This window comes from Protopterus annectens, chromosome 15.part0, assembly GCF_019279795.1.
Source record: "Protopterus annectens isolate FY-2018-M chromosome 15.part0, PAN1.0, whole genome shotgun sequence".
Lineage (NCBI taxonomy): Eukaryota > Metazoa > Chordata > Ceratodontiformes > Protopteridae > Protopterus > Protopterus annectens.
Genome location: NC_056749.1, coordinates 260,186,211 through 260,204,284, shown reverse-complemented (window position 1 = coordinate 260,204,284; position 18,074 = coordinate 260,186,211). Strand labels below are relative to the sequence as shown.

Genomic DNA, 18,074 nt, shown 5'->3' with positions numbered 1-18,074 from the left:
CAATTTTAACACTTACGTTAACATCAGTCCTATCGGCAATCCAGCGTGCTATCTGTTCAGCTGCAAAGCCCCGGACCTGAAGTTCATATGTATCCCATCTTTTGGGTTTACCTTTAGGAGGGAAGTGCATGAAGGTTGGAGCAGAATTCATATTCAGCTACAGTAAGACAGTGAAAGAGTTCAATGGTTAGAATTTTTAAAACAAATTAGACTTTTATCAGGTAAAATTCATGTATCCAAAACGGCAAAATACATTTAATAACTGCAGAAAACTAAAAATGAGCAAAAACATTCCATGTATTTCATCTTCTAAAGACAAAAATAAAATTCAGTTACTCTTCTCTCTTCATTCCAGGTCAAAAGTTCCTGACTCTGTCCAACAGATGACGACTTCTTATACCAGTTACAAAACCATTAGGCACTGCCTTCTACCATCCACATTCCACAGAACTATGCACAAGGCCTGGTCCTGGGCCTTAATTCTAGTTAGCTGTAGAAGCCCATAGTTTTGTTCATGCAATAATGAAAGTAATATGAGTAATGACATCAATGCATGGTGCCACTGTCCACACACATCCAGAAATATGCCTGTTTACATTAATAACATTTTCTGTCAGATGGTCATCAGACATTATTGGTCATGTGCTCACTTCCTCCTAGCTACAAAGTCAGAGGATATACAAACACTATTGTCCTAGGATAGCCTTCTGATGTTACAATGTATAGAATGCAGCTTCTACTTTAATAAATACAAGATTCAATGTATTTACAATACTTTACAATATAATGCATCTGTCTTTAATTATAAATAACTTACCCAGAAATGCAGTATTCCATTTTCAGCAAGTGCTGATATTTCTTAATTTTAGGAATTAATCTATAGCATTTGGAGATAAAATGGCATGCTCAGGATCACCACTGGATACACACATTTACAGCTCAAATCTAAACAGCATGCCTTTCTGAAACAATTACATTAATGCAACAAAAATGCAACTTTTGTAAACCACAAATCTACACTGCATTAACATAATTATTGCAAAAAGCAATCTGTAACAAATAAAACAGAATAACCCCAACCATTTCAAAACAGCACCACAAACCCGAAAAGTAAAGACACAAAAGGTACTAAGCATAAAATGAAGAGGTTTACATTTTTCATAGCATCTGTTCAGAACTGCTCCTCAAATCTGACGATGTCCCTAGAAAACAATGAGTAACAATGGAGTTCCCTTTATATAGCTACTCAAGTAAAAGGTATCAATTCTTTCTTTTTCTTTCAGCTGCTCCAGTTAGGGGTCGCCACAGCAGATCAACTGTTTCCATTTCTTCCTGTCCTCTGCATCTTGCTCTGTCACACCAACCACCTGCATGTACTCTCTCACCACATCCATAAACCTTATCTTAGGCCTTCCTCTTTTCCTGTTACATGGCAGCTTCATCATTAGCATCTTTTTCCCCCAATATACTCTGCATCCCTCTCAGCACATGTCCAAACCAACGTAATCTTGCCTCTCTGGCTTTGTCTCCAAACCTTCCAACCTGGGCTGACCCTCTAATATACTTATTCCTAATCCTGTCCATCCTCGTCACACCCAGTGCAAATCTTAACATCTTCAACTCTGCCACGTCAAGCTCTGACTCCTGCCTTTTTGTCTATGACACTGTCTCCAACCCATATAACATGGCTTGTCTCACTACCCTCTTGTAGACCTTCCCTTTCACTCTGGTACTAGTCTGTCGCAAATCACTCCTAACACTCTTCTCCACCCACTCCATCCTGCCTGTACTCTCTTCTTCACCTCTCTTCCACAATCACCATTACTCTGAACTGTTGACCAAGTATTTAAACTCATCCACCTTCACCACCACTACTCCCTGCATCTTCACCATTCTATCCTGCATCTTCACCATTCTATCCTCCCTCTCATAAACACACACATATTCCATCTTAGTCCTGCTAACCTTCATTTCTCTTCTCTCTAGAGCACATCTCCACCTCTCCAGGGTCTCCTCCACCTGCTCCCTACTCTCACTACAGATCACAATGTCATCTGCAAACATCACAGTCCACGGGGACTCCTGTCTGATCTAGTCCGTCAACCTGTCCATCACTGCAAATAAGAAAAGGCTCAGAGCTGATCCTTGATGTAATGCCACCTCCACCTTAAACACATCCTTCACTCCCACCGCAGACCTCACCGCTGTCACACTACCCTTGTACATATCCTGTACCACTCTTACATACTTCTGACACTCCCGACTTCCTCATACAATACCACAACTCCTCTCTAGGCACCCTGTCATATGCTTTCTCCAAGTCCACAAAGACACAATGCAACTCCTTCTGACCTTCTCTGTACTTCTCCATCAACACTCAGATCAAACATTGCATCTGTAGTGCTCTTTCCTGGCATGAAACCATACTGCTGATCACTAATCATCACCTCCCTTCTTAACCTAGCTTCCACTACTCTTTCCCATAACTTCATGCTGTGAGTGATCAATTTAATCCCTCTGTAATTACTACAGCTCTGCACATCACCCTTATTCTTAAAAATTGGTACCAAAACACTTTCTCCATTCCTCAGGCATCCTCTCACTTTCCAAGATTTCATTAAACAATCTAGTTAAAAACTCCACTGCCATTTCACCTAAACACCTCCATGCTTCCACAGGTATGTCATCTGGACCAACAGCCTTTCCATTCTTCATCCTCTTCATAGCTATCCCGACTTCCTCCTTGCTGATCCACTGCACTTCATGATTCACTATCCGCACATCATCCAACCTTCTCTCCCTCTTATTCTCTTCATTCATCAGCCCCTCAAAGTACTCTTTCCATCTGCTCAACACACTCTTCTCGTGTGAGAGTAGGTTTTCCTCATTATCCTTTATCAAATTTACCTGCTGCACATCTTTACTAGCTTGGTCATTCTGTCTAGCCAAATCAGTACAGGTCCTTTTCCCCCTCCTTAGTGTCCAACCTTTCATACAACTCTTCATACGCCTTATCCTTAGCCTTCGCCACCTCTCTCTGTCATGCACCTCATCTCCTTATACTAGTCTACTTTCTTCATCGCTCTGACAATCCCACTTCGCCATCCTCTTTCTCTGTATACTCTCCTGTACTTCATTCCACCACCAGGTCTCCTTGTCCTCCTTCCTCTTTCCAGATGTCACACCAAGCACCTTTCGAGCCATCTCTCTTACTAGCTCTGCTGTAGTTACCCAGCTATTTCGTAACTCTTCACTGCCACCCAGTGCCTCAACTTTTACCTGAACTCCACCTCACCTTTTTCAATTTCCACCATTTGATCCTTGGTGCTGCCGTCACACTCATCCTCCTCTTCTTGATCACTAATGTCATCCTACAAACCACCATCCTATGCTGCCTAACTACACTTTCCCCTAACACCACTTTAGTCTCCAATCCCCTTCAGACTGGCCCTTCTACATAAGATATGATCCACCTGTGTGCATCTTCCTCCACTCTTGTATGTCACCCTATGCTCCTCCCTCTTGTTAAAATACGTATTCATCACAGCCATGTCCATGCTTTTCGCAAAATCCACTACCATCTGACCTTCTACATTCCTTTGCTTAACACCATACCTACCCATCACTTAAAGTAAAGGTATCAATTATGAGAAACTAAATATTTTTTTGGAACATTAACTACCATGTCTCTAATCGTTACACTTTCAAGTAGTAGTCCTTTGACATGACCCTTTCACATAGAAGTAAGGTAACTACATTCTCATTACAATAGGTCTGAGAAAGAATTGCAGATGTGCCTGAAGAGAGACAGCCTGTATGTGAAATGGCCGATATCCTCTTTCTTGGCAGTGTAAATGGCATAACTGCAGGCGCACAGTCAACTTCTGTGAAATATTAGGAGCACAGAAACTTCCAGAAGTGTACACATTCAAGTCATAAGACACTGCAGATAAAACATGTGCAGAAGCATTTAAATAAATAAAACAGCAGAGGCCACAAGGGAAGAAAAATGGCAGGCAACCAGGTAAAAATCAGTTATCTTTTTGCTGTGATGCAAACCTATAGCAAGTAAGATAATAAATATTTCAGGAATTTTATGAAAGTCTGTATAAAGCAGAGAAATATGGAAATCAAGAAAAGGTACAAATGGGAATGTTTATGGAAAAATTAAACATGCCAAAGTTAGAAGTAGATGAGGCTCAATTAAGAGGAAAAGCATCAACTTCCTGGAAGAAACCAGTGGTGGCTGTAATACATAAACAGGGTAAAGACCAATCAGATCCAGCTCCATACAAGCCCATTTCAATACTAACCTATGATTAAAAAGTGTTTATGCCTATAACTGCTAAAACAATGGCAAAGGTAATGCCAACATTGTTAGATATGGATTAATGTGGTTGTGTAGGGGAGGCAAACATTGGACAACTAAACAGAACACTGATGATTCAGAGGGAAGATGAATGTAAGAAAATACCAGTGTTGTTGGTGGGTCTTGATGCAGAGAAAGCATTTGATTTGGTAAGCTGGGAGTTTATAAGCAGGGCAATGGAAGCATTTGCATTCCCAGATAAAATTTTAAGGTTGATTAGGAGGATATACGAGGATTGGAGGTGAAAATTAAAGTGGGTGGGGTCCTCTCTGATAATTTCTATTTGAGCAGAGGAACCAGACAGGGGTGTCCTCTTTCCCCTTCACTATTTGCAGTATATTTAGAACCACTGGCAAAGAAAATAAGAGATCGAGAAATTCAAGGACAAAATTGGTATGGCAGTCAAGAAAAAGTACAGTTTTGTACCTACCATAAATGTAGATGTTCGAGGATTCCCTTGCTGCAGTCCTGACAATTGGGTATAGTCCGCGTCCCAGTCGGCCCGAATACCAGAGTATAAGGCTGACGTCGGTCATGGCGCCTTAGACTGACGTCAGTACGTCAGGGTACTAATGCGCATGACCGACGCCATTTCCTCAGTCTTTTCTTGCCCCAGATGTCAGAAGACCCAAAAAGACAAGTCCCAAAAACAACCTGCAGCAAAAAACATGTACAATATATACAGTAATATATACAAAAAATATAAGCATGTAAACTCACCTACACAACCACCCTGAAACACAGAGGGGAAGGAGGAAGGGTAAATAGGACTGCAGCAAGGGAATCCTCGAACATCTACATTTATGGTAGGTACAAAACTGTACTATGTTCTTCGTCTTCCCTTGCTGCAGTCCTGACAATTGGGTAGAATCCCAAAGCAGAGGTAAGGGAGGCTGGCAAATTATAAAGTAGCAGGAGCTGACAACATGCCTTGTAAAACAGCTGTGGCAAAACCAGCTCTAGTCTTAGAGTATATAGGCAGGTGATAATGCCTAGAGAAAGTATGCACTGAACTCCAAGTAGCCGCTTCCAGAATATCCTTAGTTGCCACCCCTTAGAAATGCTGTTGAAGTGGCAGTAGCCCTAGTGGAATGAGGCCTAATCCCAGCTGGAACCTCTTTGCCATGATGGGAATAACAAAATGCAATGCAAAAGCCAATCCACCTAGAAATAGTTTGTTTTGACACAGGCTTGCCCTGTGAACTTAAAGCAAAAGAAACAAGTAACTGCTGAGACTGCCTAAAATCTTTAGTCCTGCTCAAATAATAACGCAATTGCCTGTGTACATCTAAAGTGTGCAAAATCTTTTCCCCTTTATTTTGAGGATCTGCAAAAACGTAGGCAAATGAATAGTTTGGTTTAAAGCCACACTAGAAACCACCTTAGGCATAAAGGAAGGATTAGTACGTAATGATACCCTGTCCTTATGGAAAATCAAAAGGGCTCTACTGCCATAAGGGCCTGCAACTCAGACACCCTTCTTGCAGAAGTAATAGCCAACAGAAAAGCAGTCTTCCATGACAAATATTTCAATTCAGCAGTAGCTGCAGGCTCAAAAGGTTGTAGAGTAAGTTTTCCAACACAAAATTGAGATCCCAAGCAGGAGTAGGAGCTCTACGGGGGTCTTATATTCTTTGCCCCTCTAAGAAACTGCTTGAACAAAGGATGCGAAAACAAAGGTGGGTCACAATCATAGTGAGCTGAAATTGCTGCAGCATGAATCTTTATGGAAGAGAAAGACAAACCTTTGTCCAATAATTCAGTAAGATATTGAAGAGCCACACTCAAATTAGGCTCTGAAATCTCCAAATTCTTTGCTGTACTCCAAAATAAAAATGTCTTCCATTTTTCTGCGTACACTCTCCTAGTACTAGGCCTTCTAGCTTCCATAATCACATTTAAAACTTGTTGAGAAAGCTGAGACCTACCATGCTTCAACACAGAATATGCCAAGCTGTGAGATGAAGAGATTGAAGCTTGACATTGAGCAGATGACCGTCCTTCTGAGATAACAGATGAGGAATCAGAGGTAAAGGCCATGGAGGCTTCTTTACAAGACTCCTTAGAAGTGGGTACCAGTGTTGCCGAGGCCAATCTGGAGCTATCAAAATCATCCTTGGCCTGTCCTGTCTGACCTTTAGTAATACCTTTGGAAGAAGAGGTAGAGGTGGAAAGGCATAGACATGAAGGTTTTTCCAACTGAAAGACAGAGCATCCACTTTCCAAGCTGTGTGATGAAACCCCTTTGTGCAATACTTTGGCAGCTGGTGGTTTAGTGGAGAAGCGAACAGATCTATGTCTGGAGTTCCCCATGACACTGTCAATTTCTGAAATACATGAAGATCCAGTTTCCACTCGTGGGGATCCATGATTTGTCTGCTTAAAACATCTGCTAGGGAGTTCTGTGCTCCTGGCAGAAACCTTGCCTGAAGAGTCAGTTGCAGGCTTAACGCAGTCTCCCATAAAATCATTGCTTGCCTGCATAGAGGATAAGAATGTGTTCCTCCTTGCTTGTTGATGTACCACATGACAGTTGTGTTGTCTGTCAGAATCAACACCTGCCCTGGAATAAGTAACTCCTTGAACGCCATCAATGCAAACTGGACTGCTAACATCTCCTTCATGTTGATATGTAGATGCTGTAGTCTGGCAGGCCACTTGTCTTGTATCCACTTTCCATTTAGATGAGCTCCCCAAGCAGTGTCCGAGGCATCTGTCGTTAAAATCTGACTCGCCTCTGGCCGGGTCACAGAGAGTCCCTTGTTTAGGTGACATTCCTGAGCCCACCACAAGAATTCCTTTTGAAGGCAAGGTATTATTTGAATGACAGTGTCCAAATCTTGGCAGTGCTGTGTCCATACATGTTTGAGATACCATTGCAGCTTCCTCATATGCAGTTTGGCATTGGGAAGCACCAGAATACAAGATGCCATGAACCCTAATGCTTGAAGGACTGTCCTTGCAGTCAGCACGGACTGATGAGATAGTTGATGGAAGTAAAGTGACAGACTCTTTTGTTTGTCCGGGGTTAAAAGGCCATCTGAGCTGCTGTATTCAGTCTCACACCCAGAAAGCACATGTCTTGAGAGGGTACTAGACTGGACTTTATTTCGCTTCACAGAATACCCTAGGCATCTTAGCACTGCTATGACATATTCCAGATGCTGTAGAAGGTGTTCCTTTTCTTGAGCCAGAATCAGGCAGTCGCCCAAGTAAGGATAGATTTGAATGCCTTGAAGCCTGAAGTAAGCTATCACTGGAGCCAGAACCTTTGTGAATACTCTGGGCAGTAGATAAGCCAAAGGGCAATGCAGAGAACTGATAATGAAAATCTCCAGTTGAAACCGCAGATACTTTCTGCAACTTAGCCTTATAGGCACATGAAGGTAAGCTTCCTTGAGATCCAAAGTTACCATCCAGTGATCTTTGCCCAGCAGAGGTAACAGTTGCTGTAACGTCAACATCTTGAACTTGGGAATGTCCAGATAAGTGTTGAGGATAGATAAATCCAGAATTGGTCTCCACGTGTTCCCCTTCTTTGGTACTAGGAACAGGCGAGAATAAAATTCGAAGCCCCTTTCTGATACAGGGACTGGCTGAATGGCCCCTATCTGGAGTAACTGAGAAACTTGCTTGTGAGCCTCTTTTCTTTGTGGAGGAGGAACATCTGGCATGCCTTTGAAAGGGGCATTGTGTGGAAATAAAATCTGTAACCGTGATGAATAATATCCAGCACCCATCTGTCTTGAGTGATTAAATCCCAATTTTCTTTGAAAAGAGACAATCTTCCTCCCAAAGGAGCTGCCAGACGAGAGTCCACTGGCAGCTGAAAAGGCAGGTCATTGGTTCTGCTTACGAAAGGACTGACCCCTGCCCTCACCAGAAGTCTGAGCAGGTGAACTGTCTGATCTAGGCCTAAAGAACCTTGAGCCCTGCCCCTACCACGTCTAGACCTACCCCTAGACTGGGAACCATAAGCAGGATATGTCCACCCCTTAGCAGGCCAATTTCTACTAAACTTGGAGGCTGCACCTGCAAAAATCTTTAACAGTCTGCATAGACTTAGCTTTGTCCTCCATTTTCTTTAAAACTGCTTCCACAGGCGGTCCAAACAACACATCAGACTGTAAAGGAGCATCCAAAATCCTAGTCTTAACATGCTCAGCTAAATTCTGATCCTTCAACCAGGCATGTCTGCGAAGAACAGAACTAGTAGCAGCCACCCTCGAGGAGGCCTGAACAGCATCAAAACCACACTGCAAAGAATGCTTACCCACTTGTTCAGACACATGAACCAAATCCAGCAATTCTTTACACTCAATACCTTCCGCCAAAGCATCCACCTTAGATTTCAATTGTGAAAGGAGATAATTTTGATATTTCAGCATATGAAACTGACAATTCAACGCCCTCATGGCTAGAGTGGAAGAAGTATATACTTTCTTACCCCACCTATCCAAAGCCCTTGCCTCTTTATCAGAGGGTACAGGATTTTTAACCACAGAAGCTTTAACACCTTTAGGCCCCTGAGAAACAGTTTCTGGGTCCGCCCTGGGACTCTTAAACAAATACTTATGAGCTTCGGGCACCCTATAATACCTATCAGGCTTAACAGGAGCAGGAGGCAAGGAATCAGGGTTCAGAGAAGCCTCTGCGAAAACATCCTCCACCACATTCAACACAGGAGGAATAGCTAAGGGCCTATGCTGGGGCAAAAACAAAAATTCCCTAAGCCTTTTTCTGGAGTCAGAGTAATCAAATCTTCTGCCATTTTAAGCATATGTTTCTTAGGCACAGAACCCGAAATGCTAGGAGAAGCCCCTACAGAAGCTGAACTTGGCCTTCCTCTAAAAGAAGCTTTGGCAACAGAAGGAGAGGCCCTAACTACCTTGGGAAGAGAGGGAAGAACAGTTACCTGAGAAGCCCCCTCAGCCTGGCCTACCTCCTGAGAGGGCACATCCTGTAACAGTAAAGTATCTGCCTGAGACTCCATAGAGACTCCTGGCAAAACCTCTGGCTCCCCTGAGCCTTCTAAAGGACCGACGTCCGGGACTGCCCGTTCCTCACCCCTAGACTTCACTGTTTTGTCCTGGCGCGTCTTAGATGAAGCAGCGGACGGAGTATCCGACGGCATAGTATAATTGCAACGCTTCCCAAACACTAACCTAGCACAATCAAGCCTCCTCTTAATAGTGCGCTTGTTAAATCTAGCACAAGAGCGGCAACCAACAACGCCGTGCTCAGGCCCTAAACAAGGTATACACAAAGTATGATAATCCCTATGCGGTATCTGCTTCCCACAAGAAATACAGTTATTCACTTTTTCTGACATCCGGTAAAATACTGAGGCAAGAAAAAACCAAAATGTTCCCCAACGGGGTTACTTAGCCAACTCTGTATTCGGTCTGAAACTCCGGTTTCGGAAAATCTCAGAACGCCAACCTGCACTCGCAAAATTGCTTCTGCATCGGACCATGCGGCAAAAAAGACTGAGGAAATGGCGTCGGTCATGCGCATTAGTACCCTGACGTACTGACGTCAGTCTAAGGCGCCATGACCGACGTCAGCCTTATACTCTGGTATTCGGGCCGACTGGGACGCGGACTATACCCAATTGTCAGGACTGCAGCAAGGGAAGACGAAGAACATCTGGCTCTATTTGCAGATGACATTATTTTATACCTGATAAAACCAGGACATTAGTGTGTTGTGGAACATTTTGAGGTAGTTTTCAAATATTTTCAGGATACAAATGTAATGAAGCTAAAGCAAAGGCAATAGCTGTAAATTATGTACCCACACACGAATTGGTTCGGCAATATCCATATTTATCGCGACATAATAAAATGAACTATTTAGGAGTATGGATTAAAAAGAATTCTAGTGTGACAGCTAAAAATATGTGGGAAGACAGTAAAGGGACAACACAAAAACTGAGAAATTGGAAGCTCAGTTATATGGACAGCAAGATACAAGCAGTTAAAATGCTTTTAGTCCCTTTAGTTTTATACACGGGTCAAACATATATTTATCAACCACAGAAGCTGTGGATAGCAATTAATGAAGAGCTGAATGATTTTGTGGGGAAGGGAAGACAGCAACAGTCAAGCAAGATAAGCTGATTGTTCAATTGAACGAGGCAGTTTGGTATTACCCAATTTGAAGTGGAATTTCAGAGCTACCTGTAATTCAAAGTGGAAAGGGATGGTGATGAAACGGGGAAGCTCAAGAAACAAGGAGAGACAGGGATTTTGTATGCAGATCCTCAAGGAAAACATGAACCACGCAGAATATTATATTTATAAAGTAGCAGAAAGTATTTTTAAGAACTAAGCCAACACAGGAATGGAGAAATGACATTCTGCCAACAAGTATGGACTACAATTAGGGATATAGACTATAGCTAAGAAGAGCCTGGACTTTATTGGAGAAAAGTAGTAAAAGAACCAAGGTAATGGGAGCAAATAATTACGGAGGGAAATGTAACAGAATGGGAACAGGCCAAGAACTTAGACTGCAGGACAGAGAATGCCTTCCCCATCAAGGATTGATATCAAGAGTATAGGCAAAGAGAAAGAAATGGGGGAATACTAAGAGAAAGACAGCACTGGTAGAGTTTTTAGTAGAATCTAGAACAGAAGATGTTAAAGGAATAATTAGAACAGCATACAAAATATTACATGATAACTATAAGAATCAGAGGAGGTTATAAAGAAATGCGAAGAGACTGGAAAAGCAATTTGAAAATAAATAATGGGAAGATTTATGTATGTCTCTCAAATATGCAACAAAGTCTTGAAGATTTACGATCTTTGCTTCGAAGTATTTACATAGGTATTTTTATACCCCAAGAAGACTAAGAATTTCTCCTCAGGTAAACAACAAAAGTTGAAGGTGTGATGGGAAAGAAAGAGGTAACTAGAAACATTTTCTGGGACACTAATGAGTTGGCAGACTTCAAAGATTCCCCAGAGACTACTCTGTCAGAAATACTCTGTGAGCAAATTGATGTAACTAAGGAAATTATTTTTTTTTTAAGCTACGATACGGAATTGGAATTGCCTAGACATATTAAGGCCTTGCTGAGTCTAATTATGTTGGCTGCCAAAAAATTACTAGAAATGTAAATCAAAGTCTAAACGAGCTGTACTTGAAGTAGTGAATACAGTAACAGAGATAAAACAACTGGAATTGGGATCTTCAATAAAGGGTAGGAGCAAATTACATAGAAAAAATGTGAATTGTGGGAACAATACACACAGGGGAGGAATGAGGTTTAAAAGAAGGCAGGATTTCTTAATGATTGGGTAGATTATAAGGGATGTATAATGTTTGCAAATCAAATTATGTTAATATTGTTTGTGATGTGTAACGCTTGCAACTAAAATTATGTCGCTATATTTTTTCATTATATTTATATAAATGTATGACTGCCTATGTCATACGCGATAATGTAATAAAGATCTTTCTTGTGAAAAAAATAGAATTAACATCCAAACTCTTGAAAAAAGCACCAGAAGAGGCTGCTACCCTAGTAGAATGAGCCTTAACAGAAGGAAGGCATTTCCCATTAAAGGAATAACAAAAATGGCTTTTGATATCCAAGACAAAATGGTTTGCTTGGAAGCAGCCAAATCTAAAGACTTTGGATGAAAGGAAACAAAAAGCTGCTCAGATTTATGAATAGCTTTAGTTTTATCCAAATTAGGTCTCAATTGTCTATTCAAATCTAAGGTGTGAAGAACCTTACTAGCAGACTGTGGAGAAGGGGAAAAAGTGGGCAAATTAGTAGACTGATTAAGAAACAACTCAACTCATCCACTACCTTGGGCATAAAAGCAAAACACCCATCAATATATCAGCCACGTGTGAAGTACAGTGGATATAAAAAGTGTACACACCCCTGTTGAAATGCCAGGTTTTTCTGATGAGACCACAATAAATCATTTCAAAACTTTTCCTACATTTAATGTGACCTATAACCTGTACAATTCAATTGAAAAACAAACAAATCTGTTATGGGAAAAATAAAAAAAGCGTGCAATAAGCTGATTGCACAAGTGAGCACACCCTTAAACTAATACTTTGAAGTACCTTTTGCATTAATTACAGCACTGAATCTTCCTGGGTACACATCTCCCATCAACTAAAGAGACTCTGATTAACCCCAAATAAAGTTCAGCTGTCCTAGTAGGATTTTTCTGACATTTACTCAGTTGCCTGCTACAACAAAAACCATGGTTCACAGAGAGCTTACAAAGCATCAAAGGGATCTCATTGTTGAAAGGTATCAGTCAGGAGAAGGATGCAAACAAATTTCCACAGCATTAGATATACTACGGAACACAGTGAAGACCATCATCAAAAGTTGAGAAAATATGGGACAACAGTGATGTTGCAAAGAACTGGACATCCCTCCAAAATTGAAGAAAAGACAAGACAAAAACGGGTCTGAGAGGCTGCCAAGAGACCTACAGCAACACTGAAGGAGCTGCAGAAATTTCTGGCAAGTACTGATTGTGTACTACATGTGACAACAATCTCCTGGCCATATGTCTGGCCTATGGGGTATGGTTGTAAGACAGAAGTTTTTTTTTTTTTTTTTTTTTTTATAAACACAGAAACATTCAGTCCTGGCTAAAATTTGCAAAACAATACATCAAGTCTCCCAAAAGCATGTGAGAAAATGTGTTATGGTCTGATGAGACCAAGACTGAACATTTTGGCCACAACTCCAAAAGGTACGTTTGGCGCAAAAACAGTTTGTATGGCCTAAAGAACACCATCCCCACAGTGAAGCATGATTGTGGAAGTATCATGCTTTGGGGTTGCTTGTCTTCAGCTGGAAATGGAGCTTTAGTCAAGGTGGAGGGAATTCTGAACAGTTCCAAATACCAGTCACTTTTGGCCCAAAACCTTCATGCATCTGCTAGGAAGCTGAAGATGAAGTGGAATTTCACCTTTCAACATGACAATGACCCCAAGCATACAGCCAAATCAACAAAAGAATGGCTTTACCAGAAGAATATTAAAGTTTTGGAATGGCCTAGCCAGAGCCCAGACCTAAATCCAATAGAAAATCTGTGGGGTGACCCAAAGAGGGCTGTGCACAAGAGATGCCCTCGCAATCTGATAGATTTAGAGCACTTTGCAAGGAAGAGTGGGCAAATATTGGCAAGTCAAGATGTGCCATGCTGATAGACTCCTACCAAAGAAGACTGAATGCTGTAATTAAATCAAAAGGTACTTCAACAAAGTATTAGTTTCAGGGTGTGCCCACTTATGCAACCAGCTTACTGTACATTAATCATTTTTATATTTTTCCCCTAACAGATTTGTTTGTTTTTCAATTGCATTGTACAGGTTATAGGTCACATTAAAGGTGGGAAAAGTTGTGGTTTCATTTTTTTATATCACAAAAACATGGCACATTAACAGGGGTGTGTACACTTTTTATATCCACTGTATATACACAACGCATACTGTTTGCTTGTGATGTTGGCCAGCTATGACTATTCAATGGGTTAAAATTCACTGATGTGCACATTCGCTAAAAGGGGCGTCTGATATTTTAATGTCGAAGAGCCATTCTTGAAACGTTCTCTTTGATGCATAAACATAGACCCAAAAGAACTAGAGGTAGGATCTTTAGAACAGAGAAGGAACAAATTACGTAGAAGTAAACGTAATTTGTGGGAACACATGCAGAATTATCTTTAGAAGGAGCAGTGAGGTTTAAGGGAAGGCAGGAACTGAGCAATTTATCTAATGATGAAGTGAATATTTATTTAAAATAAAACTATATATAAAATGCATAAATATAACAAATGTTAGTCTGTTTCTTTTCAATTAATGTACATGTGTCTATATCTTAATTGATAACTTAAAAGGTATTTAAAATGCGCCTTGGTTAACTCAGAACACAAAAAAAGAAGTTATGTACTTATCATAACGTTCTGTGAGAGTTGTTCATCTCGCCTTCCTTCTTACTGATGGGTTCGGAGCTGAAGGTCTTCAAACAGCTGGAGGCCAAGTACCTATCCTTTGATGCACCTAGTTACCTCAGATCATGTTTGCTGCGTATAATACCATATGTCATTCTATAACTCCATAAGAGAAAAGTATAGAAGGGTTGGGCAACCAAGAAGGATCCAGCATCTCAGTCTTCTAAAAGCCTAGGAGGGAGGGACGCAAGAACGAAGGAAAGATGAACAACTCACATGGAACGTTATGGTAAGTACATAACTTCTTTATGCGACGTTGTTCTATCTCTGTTCATTCTTGCTGATGGGTAGCGTCCCACGCACCATCTATCTCGGGTGGTTCACGGGAGTATACTTTTTTAGGACAGTGGATGCCTGTCAACTTTATCAGTGATAAAAATATGAGGTCTTGACCAAGTGGCTGCTGCACAAATTTTATCAATAGGAAGTCTAGCAGAAAAGGTAGAGGATGTAGAAACTGCTCTGGTTGAGTGAGCTTTGATTTTGTGTTGTAAGGGCATATTGGCAGCTGAATAAGCAAATGCGATACAAATCAGAAAACCATTTAGACAGCGTTGTTTTAGCCACTGGCATACCTTTCCTAGAGTCTGAAAAGGAAACAAAAAGCTGTTCCGATTTCCTAAAATCTTTTGTTTTATCAAAGTAAAATCTGAGCTGTCTGTGAACATCCAGTTTGTACAGCATGTATTCTAGACTGTTGGGGTGATTGGGGAAGAAAACTAGCAAATCAATAATTTGGTTAATATTACTTTCAGTGCAAACCTTAGGCAAAAAGGAGGGGTTTGTTCGAAGTGAAAGACTGCAGCCTGAAAAATCAAGTAAGGAGGCTTAATGGACAAGGCTTGAAGCTCTGACACTCTGTGGCAGAAGTAAAAGCTACTAAAAAGAGTTTTCCATTACAAAAATTTGAGGTCACATGAGGAAGCTGGTTCAAAAGGAGTAAGAATAATGTGGGAAAGCATGAAATTTAGACTCCATGGGGAACAGAGATTTCACAGGTGGTCCGAGATGAAAGGTCCCTTTGAGAAAGGCTTTGGATAGTTTGTGTGCCATAATATTCAATCCTTTGAATCCAAGATGAAAATTAGAAATGTTAGCAAGCTGAACACGAACTGTTGCTGCTGCAGCTCCTTTGTTGAAAATCATGGTCAAAAACTCTAAGATGTAGGCCATAGGGACTTGGTAAGGATCAATATTGTTTTAGAGGCCCATATAAAAAAATGTTTTCCATTTGCTACAGTATAGTTTCCTCAGAGGATTTATGAGAGGATAAGAGAATTAGCTTAGTCTCATTGGAAAGGTTATGGAACTTGGCTGTGATGGGAATTGGAGCAGCCAAGCTGTCAGCTTCAGTGACTGCAGAGAGGGATGAAGTTCCCCAGAATGCATCAGAAGGTACGGAACTAGGTCCAGAATCCAAGGGTCTTCCAAAAGATGAAGGCGAAGGAATCTGGTGAGGCCAATGAAGGGCTATTAGAATGATGGTCTTTCCCAGGGCTTTTGCTTTCTTTAGTACTTTGGGTATCGACGGGATTGGTGGAAATGCATAGAGGAGACTCGGAGGCCAATCGTGAATGAGTGCACCCCTTGGGGCTTCTCTCGGAAGAATCAGGGCAAAGTAGCATCTGCATTTCGTGTTCATGTGACTGGCAAAAAGGTCACAGCAAGGCTTGCTCCACCTGCGGAATATCCTGTCCGCTATTTCTTTCTTGAGGGACCACTCTGAGGGCAACAAAATTGCCCTGCTCAGCTTGTCTGCTATCACGTTGGATTTCCCCAGGATGTGTACTATTAAAGCGCTGGGTGGATATAGCCCACTGCCATACTCTTAGGGCCTCATGCCAAAGGAGATATGACCCGGTTCCTCCTGGTTTGTTCAAGTACCAAACCACTGACATGTCTGTCTGAAATGCAATCGAACTCAAGAGGAAGAGAGTCCTGGAAGTATTGCAACGCCAAAAGTATTGTACTCATCTCTACGACACTGATATGCAGATGTGTCTCTTGATCGGTCCATGTGCCTTGGGTTGTCCTTCCCTGAAAATGCCCCCCTCCACCCTATCAGGGAAGTGTCCGTGGTCACTGTGGCCGCTGATAGGGGTAACAAAACCGGATGTCCTATCGTGACATGAAGTGAGGTCAACCACCACTGAAGATCCTTTTTGCAAGAGTTTTTGATCATTATCAGGTGAGACATGGGAAGCTCTTGGTAAGACCATCGAGTGAACAGCCATATGACCCAGAGGTATGGCCAGAATTGCAGCTGCCATCATACCCAACAATTTTAGAACTTCTGATGCTGCAGCCTTGTTTTTGGATAAAGTGCGGACCTGCTGACGGAGTAGTAAGACTCTTTCTACTGGAAGTCTTAGCATGGTTGTGGTGGTGTCCAGTTCTGCTCTGATAAAAATGGTATGCTGCGATGTCGATAAGGCAGATTTTTCTGAGTTTACTGTAATGCCCAGCTGGCTGCAGAGTGACAGAGTGGAGTCCCTGGCTTGAATGAGTTTATGCCTGGTGGTGGCGGTGAGGAGCCAATTGTCTAGGTACAGAAACACCTGGAATCCTAAACGTCTCAGGTGAGTCGTGACTACCCTCACACATTTGGTGAACACTCTGGGGGCTGTAGTGAGACCAAACGGCAGCGCAAAACTGGTAATGATTGGCTCCCAGCTGGAAGCGCAGATGATCCCTGGATGGTCTGGCCATTTTAATGTAGTAGCACACATCCTGGAGATCTATCAAGCACATCCAATTGTCTTTCCCTAAGAAGGGAAGTATTGACTGAAGCGTGACCATCCAAAACTTCCCTTTTTTGACAGATTTGTTTAGCCTGCCGAGGTCCAATATAGGTCTCCAATCCCTTGTCTTTTTTGGAACTAAAAAGAATCTTGAGTAAGTTCCGGATCCTGTCTGGTCTGCTGGGACTGGTTGGATGACTTTCTTAGCAACGTTTGGACCTCTACTGTTGCCTGTTCCCTGTAACTGGGTGGAATGCCTGGGATTTTCCTTGTTGGTGGAGGGGGTGGGCAAAAGGAATGAAGTAGCCTCTGGAAATGATAATTTGTAACCAGTAGTGGTTTGTTATTTTGAGTCAGGCGTCTGGGTACAAAAATAAGTGACTCCCGACTACCTCCAGAGTAGGACAGTCGGGCCTCCTTTCAGGAGCACTGGTAGGGCTTCCAAAAGAAGTCATCTGTCACCCTGGTTTTGCGAACCCCCTCTGTCACGAGGGCGGTGTCTTCCATTATTGCCCCCCTCCTCTTCCCCTGGAGGGGGGGGTCACCACGTGTGTCCTGAGAGGCTACTTGGGCTTTTCAGAACCACATTTCCCCTCCCCTTTGACCCTTGGGGTAGGGTCTGGTAGGGGTGGAAAAAATGGACTCCGACAACAGACAGAGTCTTTCCTTCCTGCTCACACCTAGTCAAAGTTTCCTTAACTTTGGGCCCGAAAGGGATGAGCCATCAAAAGGGGCATTCACAAAGGATGACTTTAAGGGCTCTGCGAAGGAACACAAGTGCATCCAGGAGCGTCTCCTTAGAGCAATTCCTGTACTCGCTGCCCTGCTCGTTCCATCGGCTGCATGACGAGTCAACAATGGAGTTGGGGGTAGCAAGCTGGGAGGCAACTTTGTCTGAAGCTCCCAAAGCTACTGTACCCTGAAGAGCATCTCCCAGCTCTTTAAGGGGATCCCTTTGCA

General features: G+C 42.1%; 1 protein-coding gene across 1 annotated transcript in view; it reads right to left on the bottom strand.

The window, feature by feature from the left end:
- The window catches only part of MAGT1 (magnesium transporter 1), a 281,130-nt gene that overhangs the window by 209,835 nt on the left and 53,221 nt on the right, over positions 1-18,074 (bottom strand). Inside the window, exon 3 of the mRNA XM_044057255.1 lies at positions 17-157. Coding sequence (XP_043913190.1) covers positions 17-157 — 141 coding nt within the window. The remainder of the gene's footprint in view (positions 1-16; positions 158-18,074) is intronic.